This window comes from Osmerus mordax, chromosome 23, assembly GCF_038355195.1.
Source record: "Osmerus mordax isolate fOsmMor3 chromosome 23, fOsmMor3.pri, whole genome shotgun sequence".
NCBI lineage: Eukaryota > Metazoa > Chordata > Actinopteri > Osmeriformes > Osmeridae > Osmerus > Osmerus mordax.
The window spans coordinates 6,456,356-6,476,130 of NC_090072.1; the positions used below are offsets into that span (position 1 = coordinate 6,456,356).

Sequence of the window (19,775 nt, forward strand, 5' to 3'; positions counted from 1 at the left end):
AATGCTTACACCTGCTGATAGCACTTCTGGTGCAGAGATGTGGGGTTTAGAGACCAGCAGCTCAGTGTTCTGTCACATACACCTCAGGGTGTTGGAAGTAAAGACAGAAAACAACACACAGGTATAGTCAGGAATTTTAATCAAAAACAAGAGATTCTTATATAGGCTGTTGGATTCCAATGTACACGGTACGCCACTCCTACACCTAAAACGACTTCCAGTCACTCAGACCTTTGCTCCAGTCGCCCTCACGCCACTAGGTGGCAGCACTGTCGTTAGGTACACCAATTACCTGAGATACGTTTGCATACAAACCATAGAAATTGGTGTCTTATCACATCATACTAGAATAATGGCCTCTAGCAATAACAACTTAAGGCAGGCGGTAATCAGTTAACCAAATAAATTTCCCCTGAACATCTGTCTTACGTATATAAACAGACAACTGGTTTGCAGGGCACTAATGTATAACAAGATACAATACTTAAATTTGACATTTTATCTATAAGCACTTTAGAAAAGGCAAAAGTAAATACCTAGAATTAATTACTAACAAATGGAATGTTTAATCTCATTTTTACGGATAAATAACATTTAATTTGTACTGAATTTGTCCCCTTTATAAGAACTCTGGAGGTTGATAACAAGACATCGGCATGGCATTACATAGACGGTATTTAAATAGCAAGTTTGGATTTTTGATAAATTGTGCTGTATTTTTTGAGGAAGTATCATCATCGTAAAGTGTGACAGATGTCAACAGTTGCAGGTGAGTTACACTTTGGTCCCAAAGGGCAAAAATGACCTCAACCCTCCAACTTTTCTATGATTGAGCTGAAATGTTTAATTACTGAAGGCTAAACACTGTGTAGATGTTTACCTGCACTTCAGTGTTGGGAGGGGAGCATTTCCAGGGGTAAGTCGATTTGTTTTTGTACAACGTCTGGAAATTCTCCTCAAAACCACGCCTAGAGGCTAATCTGTAATCCCATATCGCAGTTTCAATGGGCCTACAATGTTTTTAATAAGAACTCGTTATGTAGTTACATTGTTTACATTTAATGTAAAATGTTACCGAATGTACTTTTCTGATTGTAGAGCAGCATCTCGTATAGACCATTAACATACAACACATGCAGATCTATAAAGAATTGGATAGGTTTAAGAAACTCACATTCCACCTTGTTAAACCATTGCCAAGCTGCCTCCGAGTGACTTAACTCTTACAGATCAGCTTCTACAGGCCTGTGTAGAGAGAGAGGGAGGGGGTGGTGGTGTTGGAAAGGCAGCTGTGTTAGTCAGTGAAGACTTGTGTTCCCCTGGGCGGTAGCGCTAGTTAGGTGAGCAGCTGTCTGATCTCACGGTGTACGTAGCACAGGAAGTCCATGTAGGAGGCGCCCCCGTGCAGACCCTTGTCCTCCACCAGGTGCTGGCGGAAGGGCAGCTCCGACCGGTCTTTCTGCCTGACGATCTGGAGCTGGGGGCAGACAGGGATACTGTTGGAGCTCTGCTCACATCCACTGATGTTTCACAGCTACTGGTAGTATTGAAGTGGAGCACTGATTTAATGAGGTGATGTAGCTTGTGGCCCGCAGATTGGTTAAAGGGATAGTTCAACTTGTTTTTAGGCAAGGTCACAGACTCAAGCAAACATCTGGATGATACCAATCGTACACAAAGCTATGTATAACTATCACTGTAATGTAGAAGTGTGTACCTTCATGGAGGTGGGCCTCTGTTGGAGCAGTGAGCTGATCATTGCACGTAGCTTCTGAGAATGGGGGTTATCCAGCTCTGGGAGGGAGTTCTGGCAACCACAAAAATACAATTAGTTATATAGAGGGGATCATCATCTATCAGCATAGGCCGACAGTGATGTGTGTGTGGTGGCGATGGTGGCCTCACCAGGTCGGCGGGCAGGTGTGCCAGCGAGGGCACGTTGAAGATGTTCTGCATCAGGTCAGGAGGGCAGGCCTGGCCCAGCCACATGAAGAGGACCTGGCCGTTCTCCAGAAGGAACATGCCGGAATCCGTCAGACGCTCCTCAGAGCAGCGCAGCGGGGCGGGAAGACCATCACTGGACACGTCCATGGTGTGCTGAGGAGGTACAGTCTGTCACTACAAGGTGTGGTGCTGGTGGGCTACAGTCAGTCACTCTACATGGTGTACATGGATGGCAAGACACTTGTTAAACATGACCACTAACTGTACATGTATGAGGGGTGTCTCACCAGAGGGATGAGTCGAGGGTAGAGCAGCAGTTGCAGGTCCTCCACCCCCATGGACATGATGGAGAGCCTCTGGTGAGCGCGTTCGTCTGTGGAGAGCTCAGCGCTGCCCACCAGGACTGCAGTCTTCATCAGGCTGTTCATGTACACCGGGAACACCTTCATGGCGTCAGGAAGGATGAGCTACGCAAACACACACAGATTTGGGGTTAACAGTTGTCTGGTTCTCATGCAATCAATAAATCAAATACATTTTGAAAGGATAGCGATGTCTCTGTCACACCAGGATACATGCACTGTCCAACCTCACTGTCCACAACCTTGCTACGTGTAGGGGGGATATACAGTAGAGCCCTGTGCGGGACCTGCTAACTTAACTGTCATTTCACTGTTTAGAATTAATAAAGAGATGTGTAATAAGGTGGCAAAATATCTAAATTCTAGTGCATGACTACAGTGAAATCCGGGGCCCGCAGCCAAGTTAAAACAGCCCCCTCCCACGAGAGCCCCTCCCTGTGGTACAGACCTGGCTGGCAGCAGAGGGGCTGGCACAGTTCTTCCTGTAGCCGGCCAGCATGTGGGCCGTCTGGTGGACCAGGACCTCCCGGACCGCCTTCAGAGGCTGGGCCAACATGGAGCGGTACGCTGGAGGAGGAGGAGGAGGAGGAGGGGAGTAGTGGAGGAGGAGGGGGGGAGGAGGAGGGGGGGAGGAGGAGGAGGGGGGGAAAGATCCAGGATGAAACGGGGAGGAGAGAGAAAGTCAAGTCAGGGTCAGCTGTAATTGAAGGCGTACTAAAGATGTCGACGTCTGTTACTGATGAGGCTGTGTGTCGAGCGCTTTATAGCAGACACATGGACCTGATTTTCTACAAGATCCCTCTCCATCGGTTGACATGCAGAGTAACATACCCCAGTAACGGTCTGAGCTAAGAAAAAGTAGACTGTAGTCAGACAGAAGGTTTAAATCAGAACCTAAGGATGAATTTCCCACTCACTAACTCATAGGAAACCTTTATCCTTCTGTCATTGTCTTAAATGTAACCTATATGTGATAGACTGTCAGCCTTTGAAGCTTTTCTTAATAAATGTGAATGCCATCCAATTTATCATATTAAATATTAAGCAACCTTAGCTTTCTACCTTCACCAATTGTAACTGTTCTGCATGTTCTAATAAATGCAGTCAGTGCTCGGTGTTCCTCTTACCTGACTTGGCAAAGAAGTTGATGAGAGCGTCGGTCTCGCAGCTCTTGTAGAGGTCCGACAGCTGAGCGGAGCAGTTCAGACTCAAGTTGTGGATCCTCAGACGCCTCTGGCCCCCGACAGTCGTGTACAGCAGGGCACACTGGGAAATGGAGTACAGATGCTGTTCATGACTACAAGCCATACAATAGGGGGTTTTAACTAGACTTGGTCCTCCACACCAGGTTGAAATGAACATGACTGGTGTTAGGATTGGACAGCGTCAGGTGTGTGCGTGTTCTCTACCTGCATGAGGGCTCCGTTCTCCTCGCTGAGGGTGTCGTCGTGCTTGAACTCCACGGTGACGGCCTTGTCACAGTCCACGGCTGCCATCTCTACGTCTGTGGTGTTGTTCATGTGGATGGCGCCGAAGAAGTCTGTCGCTCGGAAACCTGAATGAACACACACACTGTTAGCATCTGGGAATCAAACCAGTAGGGCCTTATATATTACTAGCACACTATTAGGTCAACTACATTGAGAAACTCACAAAATAGTGAACCATAAGTACTATGTGGTAGTTGATAAGGGAACATATGTTATGAAGACATGAGCAGATGGTGATGGCTTCAGTACCTGTGCTGGTGCGCACTCGCATGATGGCGTCGAAGCCGATCGGTTTCTCCACGTCTTTCCTCAGGTCGCTCAAGAAGTGTTCTGCGTCCGTTTCCACCTGGCACACAGAGAGGGAGTTCTTGTTTCAACCACCGGGGGGCAGTGTGGCTCCAGGCAGGAGCGGAGCCAGTGGGGGAATGAGATTTGGACTCTGCTGTATTTACCTTGATGCAAGTCATTTAATCTTGGCATTGAATGCCAGAGGGATTGATATAGTCTAATGGTGGTCAGGATAAAGGGAAATTATCTTTGTGGTACTTGGAAAGCACTGACGTGGATAAATTGCATGGTTTTATGCCAGGCCTGACTCTGAAGATATTGTCTACAGCTTTTTCTAGCAAAAAAACATTCTGCTGTGAAGCTCAATGAAGAAAGAAGGTCAGCCTGGGTGTGTACCTCAGCCTGGGTCTGTACCTCAGCCTGGGTGTGTACCTCAGCCTGGGTGTGTACCTCAGCCTGGGTGTGTACCTCAGCCTGGGTGTGTACCTCAGCCTGGGTGTGTACCTCAGCCTGGGTCTGTACCTCAGCCTGGGTGTGTACCTCAGCCTGGGTGTGTACCTCAGCCTGGGTCTGTACCTCAGCCTGGGTGTGTACCTCAGCCTGGGTGTGTACCTCAGCCTGGGTCTGTACCTCAGCCTGGGTGTGTACCTCAGCCTGGGTCTGTACCTCAGCCTGGGTCTGTACCTCAGCCTGGGTGTGTACCTCAGCCTGGGTCTGTACCTCAGCCTGGGTCTGTACCTCAGCCTGGGTCTGTACCTCAGCCTGGGTCTGTACCTCATAAGCACAGTGTTCCTTGTGGCAACTGGATGCGTACAACATGCCCAAAAGGACACAAAGTTCTTAAGGTTGTGTCACCAGCCTAGATAGTGATGTTGATCCATAAAGGCTACTATATATATACGCTCCCACTAATTATTGAGTTCAGATACTGTATGAATATTATGTAAATATAATATAAAGTAATGTAATACTACTATTGCTATGGTGTGTGTGTGTGTGTGTCTACATACCCTGAAGTTGTTGTACTTGTAGACGGAGCCTCCGGTGTGCGAGGGCACGTCCCCCATGGTGGCTACGTCCACGTACTGGCTGGGGAACAGGAACACGTCCACGCTGCAGCCGCTGGCCACGCAGTCCTTAGACAGCTGCTCAAACACACCTCTCTGGGGCTGGAACAGAGTCTGGACACCACACACACACACATTACATTTAACTTGAGGACTGCACACACTCGTAATGTGGCACACACAGTAGTTTGTGTTTTAATATACCGGTAATTTAAAATAAAATTGTATTTGTATAGCCCTTTTTACAAGCAATGTCACAGAGGACTGCACATATGCCCATATAACTGTACCTAAACCACAAGGTTTAGACCACAGAGCTGGGAATAAGCCAAATAACAGATGCTCTGCTTGTTGATACACGTGAACCCGACCCCCAGAACCCTCCCTGAGAGCTGTTCACAAGGCGTACCTTCTCCTTGTCTGTGCCCACCAGCTTCTTGTCATCCCTGTTCTTCAGTTTCCCAGGAGCCTCAGCGGTAGGGATGGAGGAGTGGAAGATAAAGAGCTTACCGCTGCACTCTGCTGCCTAGGAACGAGGAGAGGGGGATGAGGAAGAAAGACGAGGAAGAGAGAGGTCGTCTGGAGCACACAGGCACAACAACCTTTGCCATTAAAGCTATGCCATCCTTTGCTAATCTTTGTTTGAGAAGTCAAGTATTCCCGAACAATAAACATTTTTTATGTGGAAAATCTGAGCGGATTTTGTTTGGTCATCCGAGTGCAGCGGATGCATTTAGCTGGTGCCTAACGTTTTTAAAGCACAATCAGTAAGTTACTTCAGCTCATATCCTGTACCCTATAGCTCAGTAACACTGCTCATTCGCTCGACAAAGTTGCGTGCAAACACTGACCCAGATTCACTCACTGACTTCACATTGTTGGGACAGATTCAGTTGGAGCTGATTAAGTAAACAGTGTCATTAGAAACAGCAGGGATAAAGGAAAGTTGCTGAGTCACTGAGCTGATGAAGTGACTGCTATGGGCGCAACACCAAGTCGGGACACTGTCGACCAAGGAAAACAATGCCTTTTTTGGGGATGGGGACGTAAGGGGCAGTACATTCATGTATGAAAAACAACTGTTAATCCCCAGTAAAGATCTAGTCTCCCTGCAGCTAGCAATGTTTGTTTGGGCTGGTCTACTTCCTGTTTCTGGCAGGGTCTTTCAGGAGGGTTTCTCAACGCAGAACCAAACAGTGATTGATACACGTTATCTGGTGTAATCAATATGCCTGGACTTTACCCTTCGGTAGGCTCCCTGTGTGTGAGTGGGGACTGGGGTCTCCCTGTGCGTGAGTGGGGACTGGGGTCTCCCTGTGTGTGAGTGGGGACTGGGGCTGGTAGCACCATGCTGGAGGGGAGCCTCTCACCTTCAGGGCCTCTACTCCAGCCTGGATGACGGGGGCGAAGACCGTCTCGCTCTCGTTGGTGTCGGCAAACATGTCAGGGATCTGCTCCAGGAGGCTAGGAGAGGAGGAGGAGAGAGGAGGAGAAGGGGAACATTATTACCCTGCTGTAGGTCAGTGGTCCCAATACTGTCAACCCTCTTCTCTCCACAGCTCATCTGAGAAATCTTGAGGGGTGTGAGAGCCAGGACCTCTCAGAAGTGTTGACTCTGCATGGCCACTTGTCTACACAAGCAGCTCGCTGAGATCACAGGGAGGCCAAAATGCTAAGTCATCTCCCAAGTTGTTAGAGATCATACGACAGTTGCTGCAGTGCAGTGCAGTTGTTTAGATATGTTTAAGGGCCAGTCAAATTCCGCGACTGTATTGGAACGAGTCGATAAACATTACACCGAGTTCATAAGTAAAAACAAACCTCGAGTCAGAGGTTTTGGCCAAACCTCCATGTTTGACATGGACTTGTGCCATGCGCTGGAGCACTCCATACACATGACCCACATGGCTATACATCACAAACAAATTGGTGCTCGTCCATGTGCAATCATCTTGATAAAACCATGTTGTACATTAATCATACATGTTTAAAAAAAAATAAAAAATCACTTCAACTCCTGACTCCTGATTTAAATTATATCTAATTAGTTAATATTACTACAGCTGGGAATTTTTCAATTTTTGGAGTACATAATCATAATGTATGCTGTTAAATTGATGTTAAAAATTTATTCCCAGAGACCTTAAAGACCTTCAGAAGATAGTCAGCAAACTATTCCTACTGTGCGACAAATCAAGGCGGACAGCGCTCCTCCCAGGTGGGTTGAAGGGTGTTAGAAGTGCTTACTTGCAGATGACGGCTCGGGACTCGTGGAAGTTGACGAGGAAGCCGTCGAGCAGGGGCAGGAACACCTCGGCCGTGTCGGACACCACCATCATCTGGGGCTGAGCCAGCGTGCTCTTCACGTTGTAGAAGTGCAGGATCTTGTTGTAGGTGACGAAGCCCACCTTCACCACTGAGTTCTCCCCTTCCTCTCTGGGGTCGGGGGGGAGGGAGAAGACAGCGTGAGAGACCCACACCTCAACCAACTGTCAATCATCATTTGGGCTTCATCCCACTTTGGTTTCATTCTTCCTTTCACCATTTCATGTGTTTACCGATATGACAATAAGACGGTTGATATTTGGTTCCTTCATATTGGTCACTGGGTTAGGTTGAAGGCCTTCACCTTACAACGACGCCCATCTGGGGGTAGCTACCTCCAAGCAGAGAGCCCATCTGGGGGTAGCTACCTCCAAGCAGAGAGCCCATCTGGGGGTAGCTACCTCCAAGCAGAGAGCCCATCTGGGGGTAGCTACCTCCAAGCAGAGAGCCCATCTGGGGGTAGCTACCTCCAAGCAGAGAGCCCATCTGGGGGTAGCTACCTCCAAGCAGAGAGCCCATCTGGGGGTAGCTACCTCCAAGCAGAGAGCCCATCTGGGGGTAGCTACCTCCAAGCAGAGAGCCCATCTGGGGGTAGCTACCTCCAAGCAGAGAGCCCATCTGGGGGTAGCTACCTCCAAGCAGAGAGCCCATCTCATGCCCACACTCCGGGGACCTTTTTGTATATTTGCACTCGCAGGACAACTTCCCACATCCATAAATCAATGTGAAGTGAAGCGTAAGCATCCGTAGCTCTGAAAACATTCAATGAGGCAAAAAGGCTGTTTTGTTGGGAGGGGGGGGGCAGGGGGGTCTACTGCTGGGATGGGCACTTCTTCCACACCCCTACTGGGCCCATTTAAAAGGCCCGTAAGCTGACTAGCACAGATCTCCACAGGAGAGTGGAATAACAGAATATGGGATTGTCCACTGTTGGTAGGGAGGAGGTAAAGGGGGGCATGATGCATAAACTTCAGAGGGTCACGGCATGTCTTTGGAGCCCACTTTGGAAGGAGTGAGATTTAGGGAAGGTGGGAGGTTAACAAGTTCACTGCAGGAGCAGAAGGGGGGATGTGTGTATCGAGGAAGCCCATGTGCTTTTAATTAAATAACCGCAATCTCCACTATCTTGTGACTCTTTCGCACACACCTTCAGTTTCAGCCTCAGTAGGTTATTGCCTTGATTTCCCTGAACTCATAAGACACGAGGCCAGAACATTTAATATACTCTCATTTTGACAGGACAGGCAGGGTAAGTGTCTCCAGTAGCGGCTGGTCTCCTGAGCGATTGGGAGAACGACTCTGACATTCACCAGAGCACCAGGAGCGCTGGACCCTGGGATCGCTAGCTACCTTCCAGCAGGGCCTGCTACTAAAAGGCGCTCACCCTTACGACTGTACGACGATGTAAAAGCATTCCCTACTGACACCAGCAACTGGGCTTTGTCACCAACGGCTCCCTCAGCTTTATTCCTTACAGTAAACCCGTTATATAATATACTGCCTTTTCAGAGCGCAGCCTTGACCAGCACAGCAGATATGAAGAGAAGACAAGCTAAGCTAGTGGTTGTTTTATTGCATGGCAGCCAGCAACGTTCAAAAACTGGTACAATGATACACACAGTGCCACAGGGGTCAAAGCCTACACCTGTTTTTGCTTCTTCGATACCTTAGCTTTCCATAAAAGTACAAATATATAAATAAAATAAGCTACAGAGAAAATATTCTCCATAGCATAGCTTGACCCACAGTGTCAAAACATGTTTCTCATTAGTTAACCTACACCAAAAGGCCTACAGAAGAAGAAAAGTGATTTAGAATGCTGGGGGTTTATTCGGAGGGCGCAAGCTAACTGTTTGGAGGATGAAGTCATGCTTCGGACAAATATGGACATTTAGCGCCGCGGGCTGGGAGCGAAAGAGAGAAGGGGGGGTGGAGAAAAAGTTTCCAAAGAAGTTATTTTAGGAGCATCCAGGTGAAATATATCATCCACTCCTCTATGGTAAATCAAACTGCCGGCCCCTGGGAAAGGGTCCGCTGAATAAAACAGCTAAATTCGAGCCAGCTGTGCCGTTGACTTCTTGTAGTTTTGGACTCCACTCAGAGTTTGACCGGAACATTCTCCACTTTCACCAACCCACCCACCCTCAGCAACCTCTAGGCAAGACCAAGACGACACTTGAATACCTCGTTTTATTTGATTTCATACTTGTCACACTGCCATATTTGGCAAGGTATGGATGCTTTTCAGGGGTATTCAGCCGTTACAGGCGCAATAACTAGTCGGGAGAACATGTGGTCAAGCTGAAAGGCTGCTGACAGCTGGACAGGGTGTGTGGAGAGATGGTGAGCTGTTCTACAGAGGTGTTAAACCCACCCAGCAGCCCGGTCCCCAGAGAGGGGGGGACCCTACACTGCATCAGGACCTGGGTGTTGACAAGTAACCCCTCCATAAATCCATGGTTCACTTCAGAGGCTCAGTTGACAACTTTACTGAGTATTCACCCTGTATTCCTCACTCCTGTTCATAGTGTGTGATGCTGGATGAAGGATTTGGATATCGGACGGTGCACTCATGTCATTTCACTACAGCTTTCACTACAGGCTAGGGCCTCCGAGGTACCCGTGTCCCAGAGTTGGTGTCGACATTTAAGACACTTTGGGCGCATGTAGAAAATCATAAACCCAGTCACCATCTCGAAACACTTCCCTAGTTCCCCTAATGAAGTTCCCAGTTCCAAGCCTCCTTGGTTTTGATAAGTCACGTGTATGTGTTTTGTTTGTGTGTGTGTGTGTGTACACGTACTTGGGGAGTCTGTCCAGGAGTGTCTTCAGCTCGTCACACACCAGTCTGACCAGTCCGCTCTTGATGTTGGCGTACGACACATCGATCATGAAGATGTAGGCAGGAGGGCTAGTGGGTTTGTTGTTCTGAGAGAGAGAATGGATACAAATGCTTAGCTGCACATTCACCTTGTTCAACACACTGGAGAACAAAACACATAAACAGAAGGTCTGAACACAATTACCAATGAAACCCAAAGCAGAACTGACTTATCGTATCAGGTAAAGGGTCAAACCCGAAGCCAAAATTCTAAGACTTCCTGTTTGAAGTAACTACACCCATGTCCTTTGAAACTGTATCCTTGAATTCAAATACAAAATCGGCCAACGGGCCCCATTCTGGGGTCAAATCAATTTTCCTCTCCCTCTAAAGTTAAGCCTTGTCTTGGTCTCAGGTCCTCACTGGTTTTCCTACCCTAACTCGCCTGGACCTCCGAGCAGTTAGGAGGGAAGACTGTTAGTGACAGCCACACATTCCTGACAAATGGAGGGCAGCAGCGAGAGCCAGTTGGAGCGGGGGCCATGTTTTGTTTCCACGGTTACGGCCGATGGGAAGGAATCACCTGGAGGGGGGGGGTAGGGAGAGGGGGCTTTTGTTTAAACTCTGGACGGCGACCCAGGTTATTAAAATATTAATAAACAGACAAGAGTCACGACTTGGCCAGAGCAGCAGCACTGGCTAGCAGGCCTTGTAACGGTGCTTCAGTCTGTGAGAAGGCTCACAGCCTCATCCCACACAGGGGGGGGAAGCCAAAGAGAACATCCCCAGGACTGGGGCTCTCCTGGCGGAGGTCTGGGCTCGACTGGGCTGCAGCCCAACGCGGTTCTACTCATGCTCTGTCTGCACTGAGATCTAATCTGGTACTGGAGAGAATGCATGTTGTCTGCCAGGAGGTTAACCCCCCCCCCCCCCCCCCCCCCGAGACATGCACACACAGCCTGATAGGACCACCTCACACCCCCAGCTAAAGAGGCACTGGGAGACTGCTAATCGCTCACACTGGAATTATTCCCGCATGTTTCAGATTTTCATTGTGCTGTTTATTGTGTAAAAGCCTATCTTGTATGTAAGGGAATGCAGGATTCGTACTGTAGGCAAATCAAACCCTAGAGAGAGCGGTAAATATCAGTGTTTACATCTTTTCTATCTGATTAAGTGAATGTTCCCAAACACCTCGTAGTTTGCCACGTTGTGCTGTTATCATTTTGACTGAGCATACCTGCTTGAGGTGTGTGTGTGTGTGTGTATGCTGTGGATGTGGGAGGAGCCTGTGTGATACCTTGCAGTAGTCCATGGTGGCGGCGAACTCGTAGGAGCCCAGCGACAGCTCGGGCTTCTCGTAGAAGTCCACCCTGCGCCCCATGTGGTCCAGGTGCTGGAAGTAAAACACTGGCACTGGAACACAACACAAACCCAGTCAGACAGGGTCACGTGACTAGGGTCTCTGCTAACAGTCAATCCTCAAACGGGAATCCCCACAGTCACTCGAAGGGTTTTGGCTAGTTGTAGCTTAGCTGTACTAGACTTGTATTTGAACTTACACCAGCATGACTAATGAAGAAATTCAACAACAAAAATATTGCATTTAATAATTGTAAATTGCAGACAACTGTCAAAGTATGTGGAGACCAACTGATCTGTGTGAAATCTCGGTCTGGCCTCAGGGCCGGTGTAGGACCAAAGACCTCCAGCCAACCTTCTACCCGTGTGACCTGGCATGGATAAATACCTTCGTTGACGCAGGTGCAGAAGCCGCACTGGAAGCGCCGGCCGCCGTCGATGAACTGCATGTAGGGACACATGTAGGCCTTGCAGCGGTTGCAGCGGATGGGGCCGGTCTCTCCATGGTTCACCACCAACAGAGGAGCCTGGGGGAAGCACAGCAGAGCACACGGGGCTGTCAGGAAGTCCTGAGGGAGGTCTCCATCTTTAAAAGGGTTTTGGAGTCCTGATGGACGAACCTACAGCTAATCACTGATGACTACAGTTGACGTAGGCGTGTTGGCTACTGAAGGTTAAAACACGTGTTGAGTTGTTGGACCCAATTCTGCATAACAAATATTTACAACATGAATTGTGAATGTGAAAAGTGTTGAAATGCATAACAGCTGCTTTTGTGGGCTAAAAGAAGAGACTGCCTAACCTACATTGAAACAATGCAGACATGTATTTAATTTAAATCATAATTAAAGAAGCATAGTTTCTGTAAAAGTAGTGTTGTGTGTTCATGGGATGAAGATATGTGGGTTGAGCTAATGAAACATTTGGGCGGTACACTACACGCTTTGCAATGCAAACCCAGTCTACCACACACTTTAAACTGTTCTATACCGTTACTTCTATATTTAGTTTCCATGTTGTGTGGGTAACCAAGCATTCATTCATTCTTCCAAAGCGTATATTATTTTAATGCAGTTCAGCATTCGTCACCATCCAGAGAACAGAACTGGTCTTCCCTCACTGTGTATCAATAAGTCCATACCCCATGTAAATACTTGGCCGGTCTGCTCATACACAGTTCATCTGTCTGTGGCAGGGTGTTTGTGCGTGGCTGCGATCTCTGTTTAATGTAGAGATGACCCATTTTGCCTGTGGAGTGAGGCTGCAGGAACACAGATGGTGGAAGAATATCTGTAGGCTAGTTACAGACACACATCTTGAATATGGTCTGCATTTCTGGTCATTATTCTTGCCGTGCCTTATAAGAGATTGTGCTGCGTTTGCTAAATCAAACTGTATGCTATATTATATACTATATTTATATAGATGACAATGTGCCCCAGCAGCAAATAATAATGGTTAACTAACCCGTTTAACATGTGCTTCCTGGTTGGGCATAAGAAGGCCAAAGGATACTTTAATGGCAACTCAAAACAAAACTGAAACATCACTCTCAATTTAGATATGCTAGACTCAAACTGATTAGAGAATGAATTACGTTATTTGATCATCCTAATTGGACAGGTTAACCAACAGTTTTTGTTTTGCCTCTCTCTGGTGCCTAACTTCTGTTCAATACACTTTTACACGACAGTCTAATTTGAAAGATATGTGTTTCATTTGGCCAGTATGACCATAAACTTCTGCATAAAGACAGATGTCGAATGAGGCCAATAGTTTATTGTTAGAACAGGTCACCCAAAATGGGACCTGAAGTTTAACTGTAAAAGTGTTTATAATAAACTGAGTGCTATTGGGAATGAGAGTCTTGGTACTGAGATCATCCACTCCAAACAATGATGGCATGCTATGCTAATAGTTGCTAGCATGATGTGTCGCATGCAAGGCATGTAGGCCTTAGCATCTATTCGGTTACCTAATGGGAGAGCATTTACCAGGGAAAACAATGTTCTCCATTGCTTGCTATAAACTCGTACATTTTCAGTTGTCTTATCCCAATCTGCCTTTTGCTAATTAGCCCTCAAGTGAGACAGAGGGAGCTAACATTGCCTAAAAAGGCTCTTGGCGCCCGACATGAGGCGAGGGGGAGAACATCTAAGGCTCAAGATTTCTGGACCACACAGGATCCAGATAAAAGGTCCTCTCTGGGACCATTTGGAACATATTATTGTTGGCCTGCAGCAGTTGGACACACTTTATGAGGGAGAAAGTGAAGAAACTGCTGAGTTATAGGCTAGCCCATAAGAACTGATATGGGCAGTATTTCAATCTCGTATTCTTATGCACAATGCATATTTCTGGTATTGAACTGTACAGTATCAAAAGTCATCCACCAGGACTTCAAAGTCCGTTTAAAAGCCTGGGTTCCACAACAACGAGGGATAGACTATTTGGAGTTTGGAAAAGATGGCAACCTCTGGGCATTGGAAATGGCAGAGGAAATCTCGACACACACACAGGCATCACATACCTCATTCTTTGGCACTGTGGCGAAGGGTTTGATGATGGTGGCCAGGGGCACTTGGCACTGCTTGGCCAGGTCTGCGGTGGAGGGGAAGGTGTAGGTGGTGCAGCGCATGAACCTGGGACTGGCATTGCCTGGGGAGGGGAGGAGAGAGGTCTCAAATGTAGCGTATGTCCATAAGCAGGGTGACGCTTGAGGTTTCCCAGACTATACACTGTGAAAACGCGACATGTTTACAGTTATTGTAACACAGTGAGTGGTGAAATGGCACGGGGATTGTCGTCATGTCTTCTATGATTTTATGACATTATTATGACAATGTCAGAATTACATTTTAAAATGCATTGTGTGTATTTATACAAGTAATGCTATGGGAGTATGGGAGTGTGTGTGTGTGTGTGTGTGTGTGTGTGTGTGTGTGTGTGTGTGTGTGTGTGTGTGTGTGTGTGTGTGTGTGTGTGGCTTACCTTGGTCCTGCACAGTGAAGTTGGTGGTGACCAGAGGTGGCACCTGGCCCCTGACGTTGGTGGTGTACAGCTGGCCTCCTCGTTTGGCCTGGTCATCTTCTATGACCTGGGTCTGAGCCAGACATGGAGAGCACACGTTAAACTCTGTGTTCTCCAGTCATTTTCCTGTCCTGTATGAGAACTGAGGCTATATGACAGCCTTCAGTCTGCCAGCTGATTGGGATTGCTTTTTGTTATTGTTTATATTGGGAGAATATTCCAAAAATAAAGGCACTCTCCCGTATCCAAAAATGAGACCAACAGCAACTAATTAATTGGGAAACACATACCACTTTTATGAACCAAAATGGGGTGCAGAAGTAGACTGTAAATTCCTACATAAATTCAGGCTGAGCATTTTTTATGAGGGGAGGGGGGGTTGATTTTTCTTATTACTTACTGCCTTGTAGGGAGCAAAGTTAACCTTTTGCCCTCTTCTCAACAAGAGGTTGGACAGGCAGTCAATTCAGTGCGCAAAAACAACAAATTACTAGAACTAAGGCCATCCACAGTGTGGGCAGCCATGTTCTTCATGTTGCTAGGTAGAAGCATGGTCGGCTGCAATCAGTTAGTCTTAATTAGCTCAGTTAGGCCCCTCCTATGACCATTCCCTCCTCTGTTCTCCCAACAAGGACAGAGGGAGAATATGTTAGTTACTCGTCACACAATAAAACCTGCCTTAAATCGCCTTATGTCTTGACTTACCTTTATATTTCATTGGTTGTCTACCAACAACAAACAGTTTCATCAATCTAAACATGTGGGTATGAATCAATTGGAAATCCCTGAACTTCCCTAAGTGGAGGAATGGGGATAAAAGAATTCCTGTCAGGTGGAAAGTACCTTACATGACATGCACAGTGTTGGTATGCGCTCCCACGGGGATTAGGTCTGTACTCACTGTGCTGGGGATTGAGTCTGGGTCCAGCTTCTTCTGGGGGGGTGCGGCCATGGGAGCCGGACCTGAGGGGAAGGCCCCTGGAAAGCCAGGCTGTGGCCCCGGCATCTGGCCCCCAAACTGACCTGCAAAGCAGCGACAGAGGCTCAGTCTACAGAGTGTTGGTTATGGTGTACGCCACACCCACACACAGAGGCCCTCCATAGTGTGTACCAGAAATGTTCCATTTTGATCAAATAAAATGACAACGAAATTGTCTGCTACTTAAACATACTAAGGCACTCAATTGTTTTAACTATCTGAACGTCTAGGCGTTTTTTTTTCCTCAAACTTACTGAACAACAAAAAGAGGCTTTGTTTTTTTTGTTTGTTCCATACGCATACCTTGTTGAGGATACCCTGGTTGTCCAGCCGGGCCAGCCCCAGGTTGCTGGAACCCACCAGGTCCAGGAGGGGGGCCAGGGAAGGGCCTGCCCATGCCTCCCATGGGGGGCCCTCCCATGGGGGGCCCTCCCATGGGGGGCCCTCCCATGGCCATGGCTCCAGGGGGTGGCTGGGTGGGGGACATCTGGGGAGACTGGGGGCCCGGGGGGAGCTGTGGCTGGCCCATGGCTGGGGGAGGAGAGGTGGGGTAGGGCTGCTGGACCAGGGAGTTAGGGTGAGGCTGTGGGGTCTGCATGGGTCCTGGGCCTACACACCGTGAGGGAGAACAGGAATGACAACATGATTTGTGATCTTTAAAGTGTGTTGGATTATATGTGTTTTTCCCTTATAATCCAGGATCAACTGTTGTAAACCATGGTATCAATCAAAGCATATCTCATGGCACAGAAGGACTAGCAGGTTATTAAAATAAATCATTTGGCAATGCAGTAAGACAGCAGCTCTCATACACCAACATTTGTCTGTCTATATTTGGCATTATGATGTTTACTTTTGCCAAGTTCACTGTTCAGCAGGCACAAACTTGCAAAAGCTTTGACCATGTACGCGCCTGCAATTTCTGTGGACCAACTAGCCGACTGACCGAGCTACAGAGCTGCTGGTCGCAGCTAAAAAGGTGGTCACGCCTCACTACAGAACCAAACAGTCAAAACAGCAACAACAGCCATGTGGGATTCTTACCATAACCACCCAGGTTCATGCCACTCATCTGATTGGCCAGCTGTGCCGGGGGCGGGGCTTGAGGGGCCATGCTGTTGTAGGGGGGCTGGCCGTAGGAAGCCGGGCCAGAGACGGCTGAGGGAGGAGCCGCGTACCTGGAGAGTTAACAAAAGGGGATTTCTGAAGACAAAACTACAGTTTTTACAGTAAAAAAATAAAAATAATTGTCACCAAGCCAACAAGTCACTCTTGACGTGCGAGTGTGCCCATGTCTAACTTCCGCATTTCCATCTGGGTGAAAACATCTCAAACCGACATGCAGAGATCACAGGCGTTCATAAGCTGTACTTTCTGGTCAGAATTTCCCTTAGAACACCACCCATGCTTAACAATACTAAGAGATTGCTGCTCAGTGGACATCAAGCTCATTTGCAAAGTACAGGAACATTGGAATTCTCTGGTCCTGCTCCTCTTGACAATCCCAAGCAGCCAATCGAAATCTATCAACAAAAAAAATCTAAACGTACACTAAATAACCTGTCCCCCTAACCTGTATGGGCGACTATACTTATCAACAATCCAGTATATAATAGAGCATGACGTTACCTTTGCGAGTGGGCTCCATTCTGCTGGCCTGAGCCATATGGGGCTGAGGCTGGGGGAGGGGCCATGCCCGTGGGAGCAGACACAGGAGACTTCATCATACCTGGAGGCCAAAATGTTCACCATCAATACTCCATCATCATGACATGCAGGTCTAGTGCAGAGCCTTGCCTCTGTCGTAGACCTGCCACCGCTAACCCAGAAACGGAACCGATCATTTCCGAGTGTTGCCATTTCTAATCGGGTTGACATTAAGGTAAACAGCCGCACACATTCCAAACAGTACAGTAATGAACTAAACCCCCTTCGACCACATCAAAAAATGGCACCCTTTGCAAGTCAACATGACCAGGCATGTTAGAGGAGGCTTTGGACTGTGCAGTCAGACAGTTCACAGTGAACACAGTGCGAGTCCTGGCTCTGTACCTGTTGGTGGGGGGGAGAAGGCCTGAGGTTGGCCCCCATAGTGTCCGTAGAGGGGCTGGCCAGGTGGGCTCCCAAAGGATGCTGGGTAGCCGGGCATCCCCGGCTGGGCCTGAGAGTACTGGGGCGTGGCAACATAACCCTGTTGACTCATCTCACTGGATCCACCGTTAAGGTCTTCTCATTCCAAAATGGAGGGATTTAGACGCTGTAAGGTTTGAGACAGATAAAAGGTTAATGTCATGTAATGTAATAGAGCTGTCTACTGAACGTAAATACATTCATGTTGTGCCATGTAACACTACACTACACTGAGGGCATGCAACGGTCACTCAACTTGAATCTTATGCTAAAAAGTGTTTCATTAAGGCAGATGCTTCACAGACTCAAATGAGAGTACCTTTGTCAGATTCACATCTCACAATATGCACACTGTTGACTTGCCCTTTTTGACTCCAGAAAGAACTACCAACAGGTAGTGTACAAATGAAATATTCACGTGTAAGAAGAACCTTTGACATTGCACTATAGAGATAAGAGGTATATCACTGATAATCTCAGTGACACAACCTAGGCCTATCCTTGTTGCTTATGTAGCCTAGGCCTGAGTTTGCTCAATATCTGAATAAAAACGTATAAGAAGCTATGGCTACATTTTGGCCGCATCTGAAGTTACTTACAAAATGTTTGTATACAAAGTTTTAACTTATCTAAATAAGGAAATCATTGACCCAGTTAAAGAAGGCCTCTATATCCTTATCACATTTTTGCAATTAAAAGTTTGACCTAGGTTACAATGGTCGTGTTTTCTTCGCAAGTATGGAATGATTACAAAGTAGTGTTAAGGCCTAAATGATTCCGCAACCCTATTGGTGAATACCTACACAGCTGTTACAACTTGATCAGTTAAAATTCCAAATGAGCTCCATGACAAACGAGTTTTGCTTCAACTACATAACTGACGCATTAAGTCAAAGCACTCTTCGACAAATTATGTCTACAAATACCTCTGTGTATGCATGTTAGTATGTGGTTCAGCCACTACCCAGAATTGCCACGTCAAAGACCGTTATAGAAGCCTTCAGCATCATCATCCCAAGTAGGCTTCCATGAACTCCGTAAGACCGACGCCAATATTTACTGAATGAAAATAAGAACTGTTGACGTCTAACGCCATTCCATCTATGAAACTAATACAACAAGCGAGTGCCTTAAATGTATCAAGCTTGAATATACACTCTAAGGTTGCATGCAATTCTACTCACTAACACGGAAATCGCCAGCATTAAAATACAAACTTTCCACAAACGACACGCAAATACGGGAAACAAAAGAAGCTACGTATCAACACGCCATTTACAATAGCAACACTGGATTTTCGCGCAGATAATAGCAGCACACTGTTATGAGAAATTCATGTATTTACCTGAATTATGAGCAGTATCTCAAAGGTCCCCTTCACTGTGAAATACAGATAGGAAAAGCAGAGTGCCACGTCAAACTCCAACACATCACCGGTGCCTTTGCGACGCACTGATTGTACGCATGTGCAGTACGGTGGGAAACCCAACACGTCAGCACAGGCTACGCTTAGCCTACTGCGTAGCAAAGAAATAAAAATGTTCATGTCTATATTTTATTTTTTGGTGTACATATTAACATGTACCAATTACGTCCACCATATAATGTTAATTCATTCACGGTGTCGAATACTTTCTAGTCTACAACAAATTACATCCTACTTTATTTAGATCTACAGTTATTGTAGAGATCTAGCCTGAGGGTGAATATTATTCTGAGCGTTTATATAGGTAGGAGCTTGTCCCCAGTTGGTTAGTATAAAGTATAACGTTACAACATCAGGCCACACGGAAAGATTCACAAGTAGGCTAATGACAATACTTTTTTTATCAGGTAAAAAACAAAAACGCTATGGAATCTGACAACTGAAATGATTTAATTGATTATAAACATAAACACGAGTTTGTTTTAATGCATTTACCTAGTTTCAAATCAAAGACATAGACACAAAACAGAACCATAAAGACGGTACCATTA

At 46.9% G+C, this 19,775-nt stretch overlaps 1 protein-coding gene across 2 annotated transcripts; it reads right to left on the reverse strand.

The window, feature by feature from the left end:
* Nucleotides 1-122: 122 nt before the first annotated feature.
* On the reverse strand, nucleotides 123-19,265 carry sec24d (SEC24 homolog D, COPII coat complex component). 2 transcript variants are annotated; one of them, XM_067261693.1, is made up of 24 exons: nucleotides 19,144-19,265; nucleotides 17,721-17,925; nucleotides 17,298-17,397; nucleotides 16,713-16,846; nucleotides 15,972-16,277; nucleotides 15,591-15,712; nucleotides 14,651-14,762; nucleotides 14,190-14,317; nucleotides 12,048-12,186; nucleotides 11,598-11,713; nucleotides 10,280-10,404; nucleotides 7,399-7,587; nucleotides 6,522-6,615; nucleotides 5,561-5,677; nucleotides 5,095-5,265; nucleotides 4,046-4,142; nucleotides 3,716-3,861; nucleotides 3,434-3,572; nucleotides 2,755-2,873; nucleotides 2,232-2,411; nucleotides 1,906-2,097; nucleotides 1,718-1,807; nucleotides 1,363-1,477; nucleotides 123-1,245 (listed from the first exon to the last, which is right to left on the reverse strand). In XM_067261693.1, exons 2-24 carry the CDS (start codon nucleotides 17,869-17,871, stop codon nucleotides 1,238-1,240), a joined length of 3,090 nt encoding a protein of 1,029 aa, XP_067117794.1. In that variant the 5' UTR covers nucleotides 17,872-17,925; nucleotides 19,144-19,265; the 3' UTR covers nucleotides 123-1,237. The 2 variants fall into 2 exon arrangements, with proteins under 2 accessions (XP_067117794.1, XP_067117792.1); XM_067261691.1 differs by having other exon boundaries at nucleotides 123-1,477.
* Nucleotides 19,266-19,775: the final 510 nt, after the last annotated feature.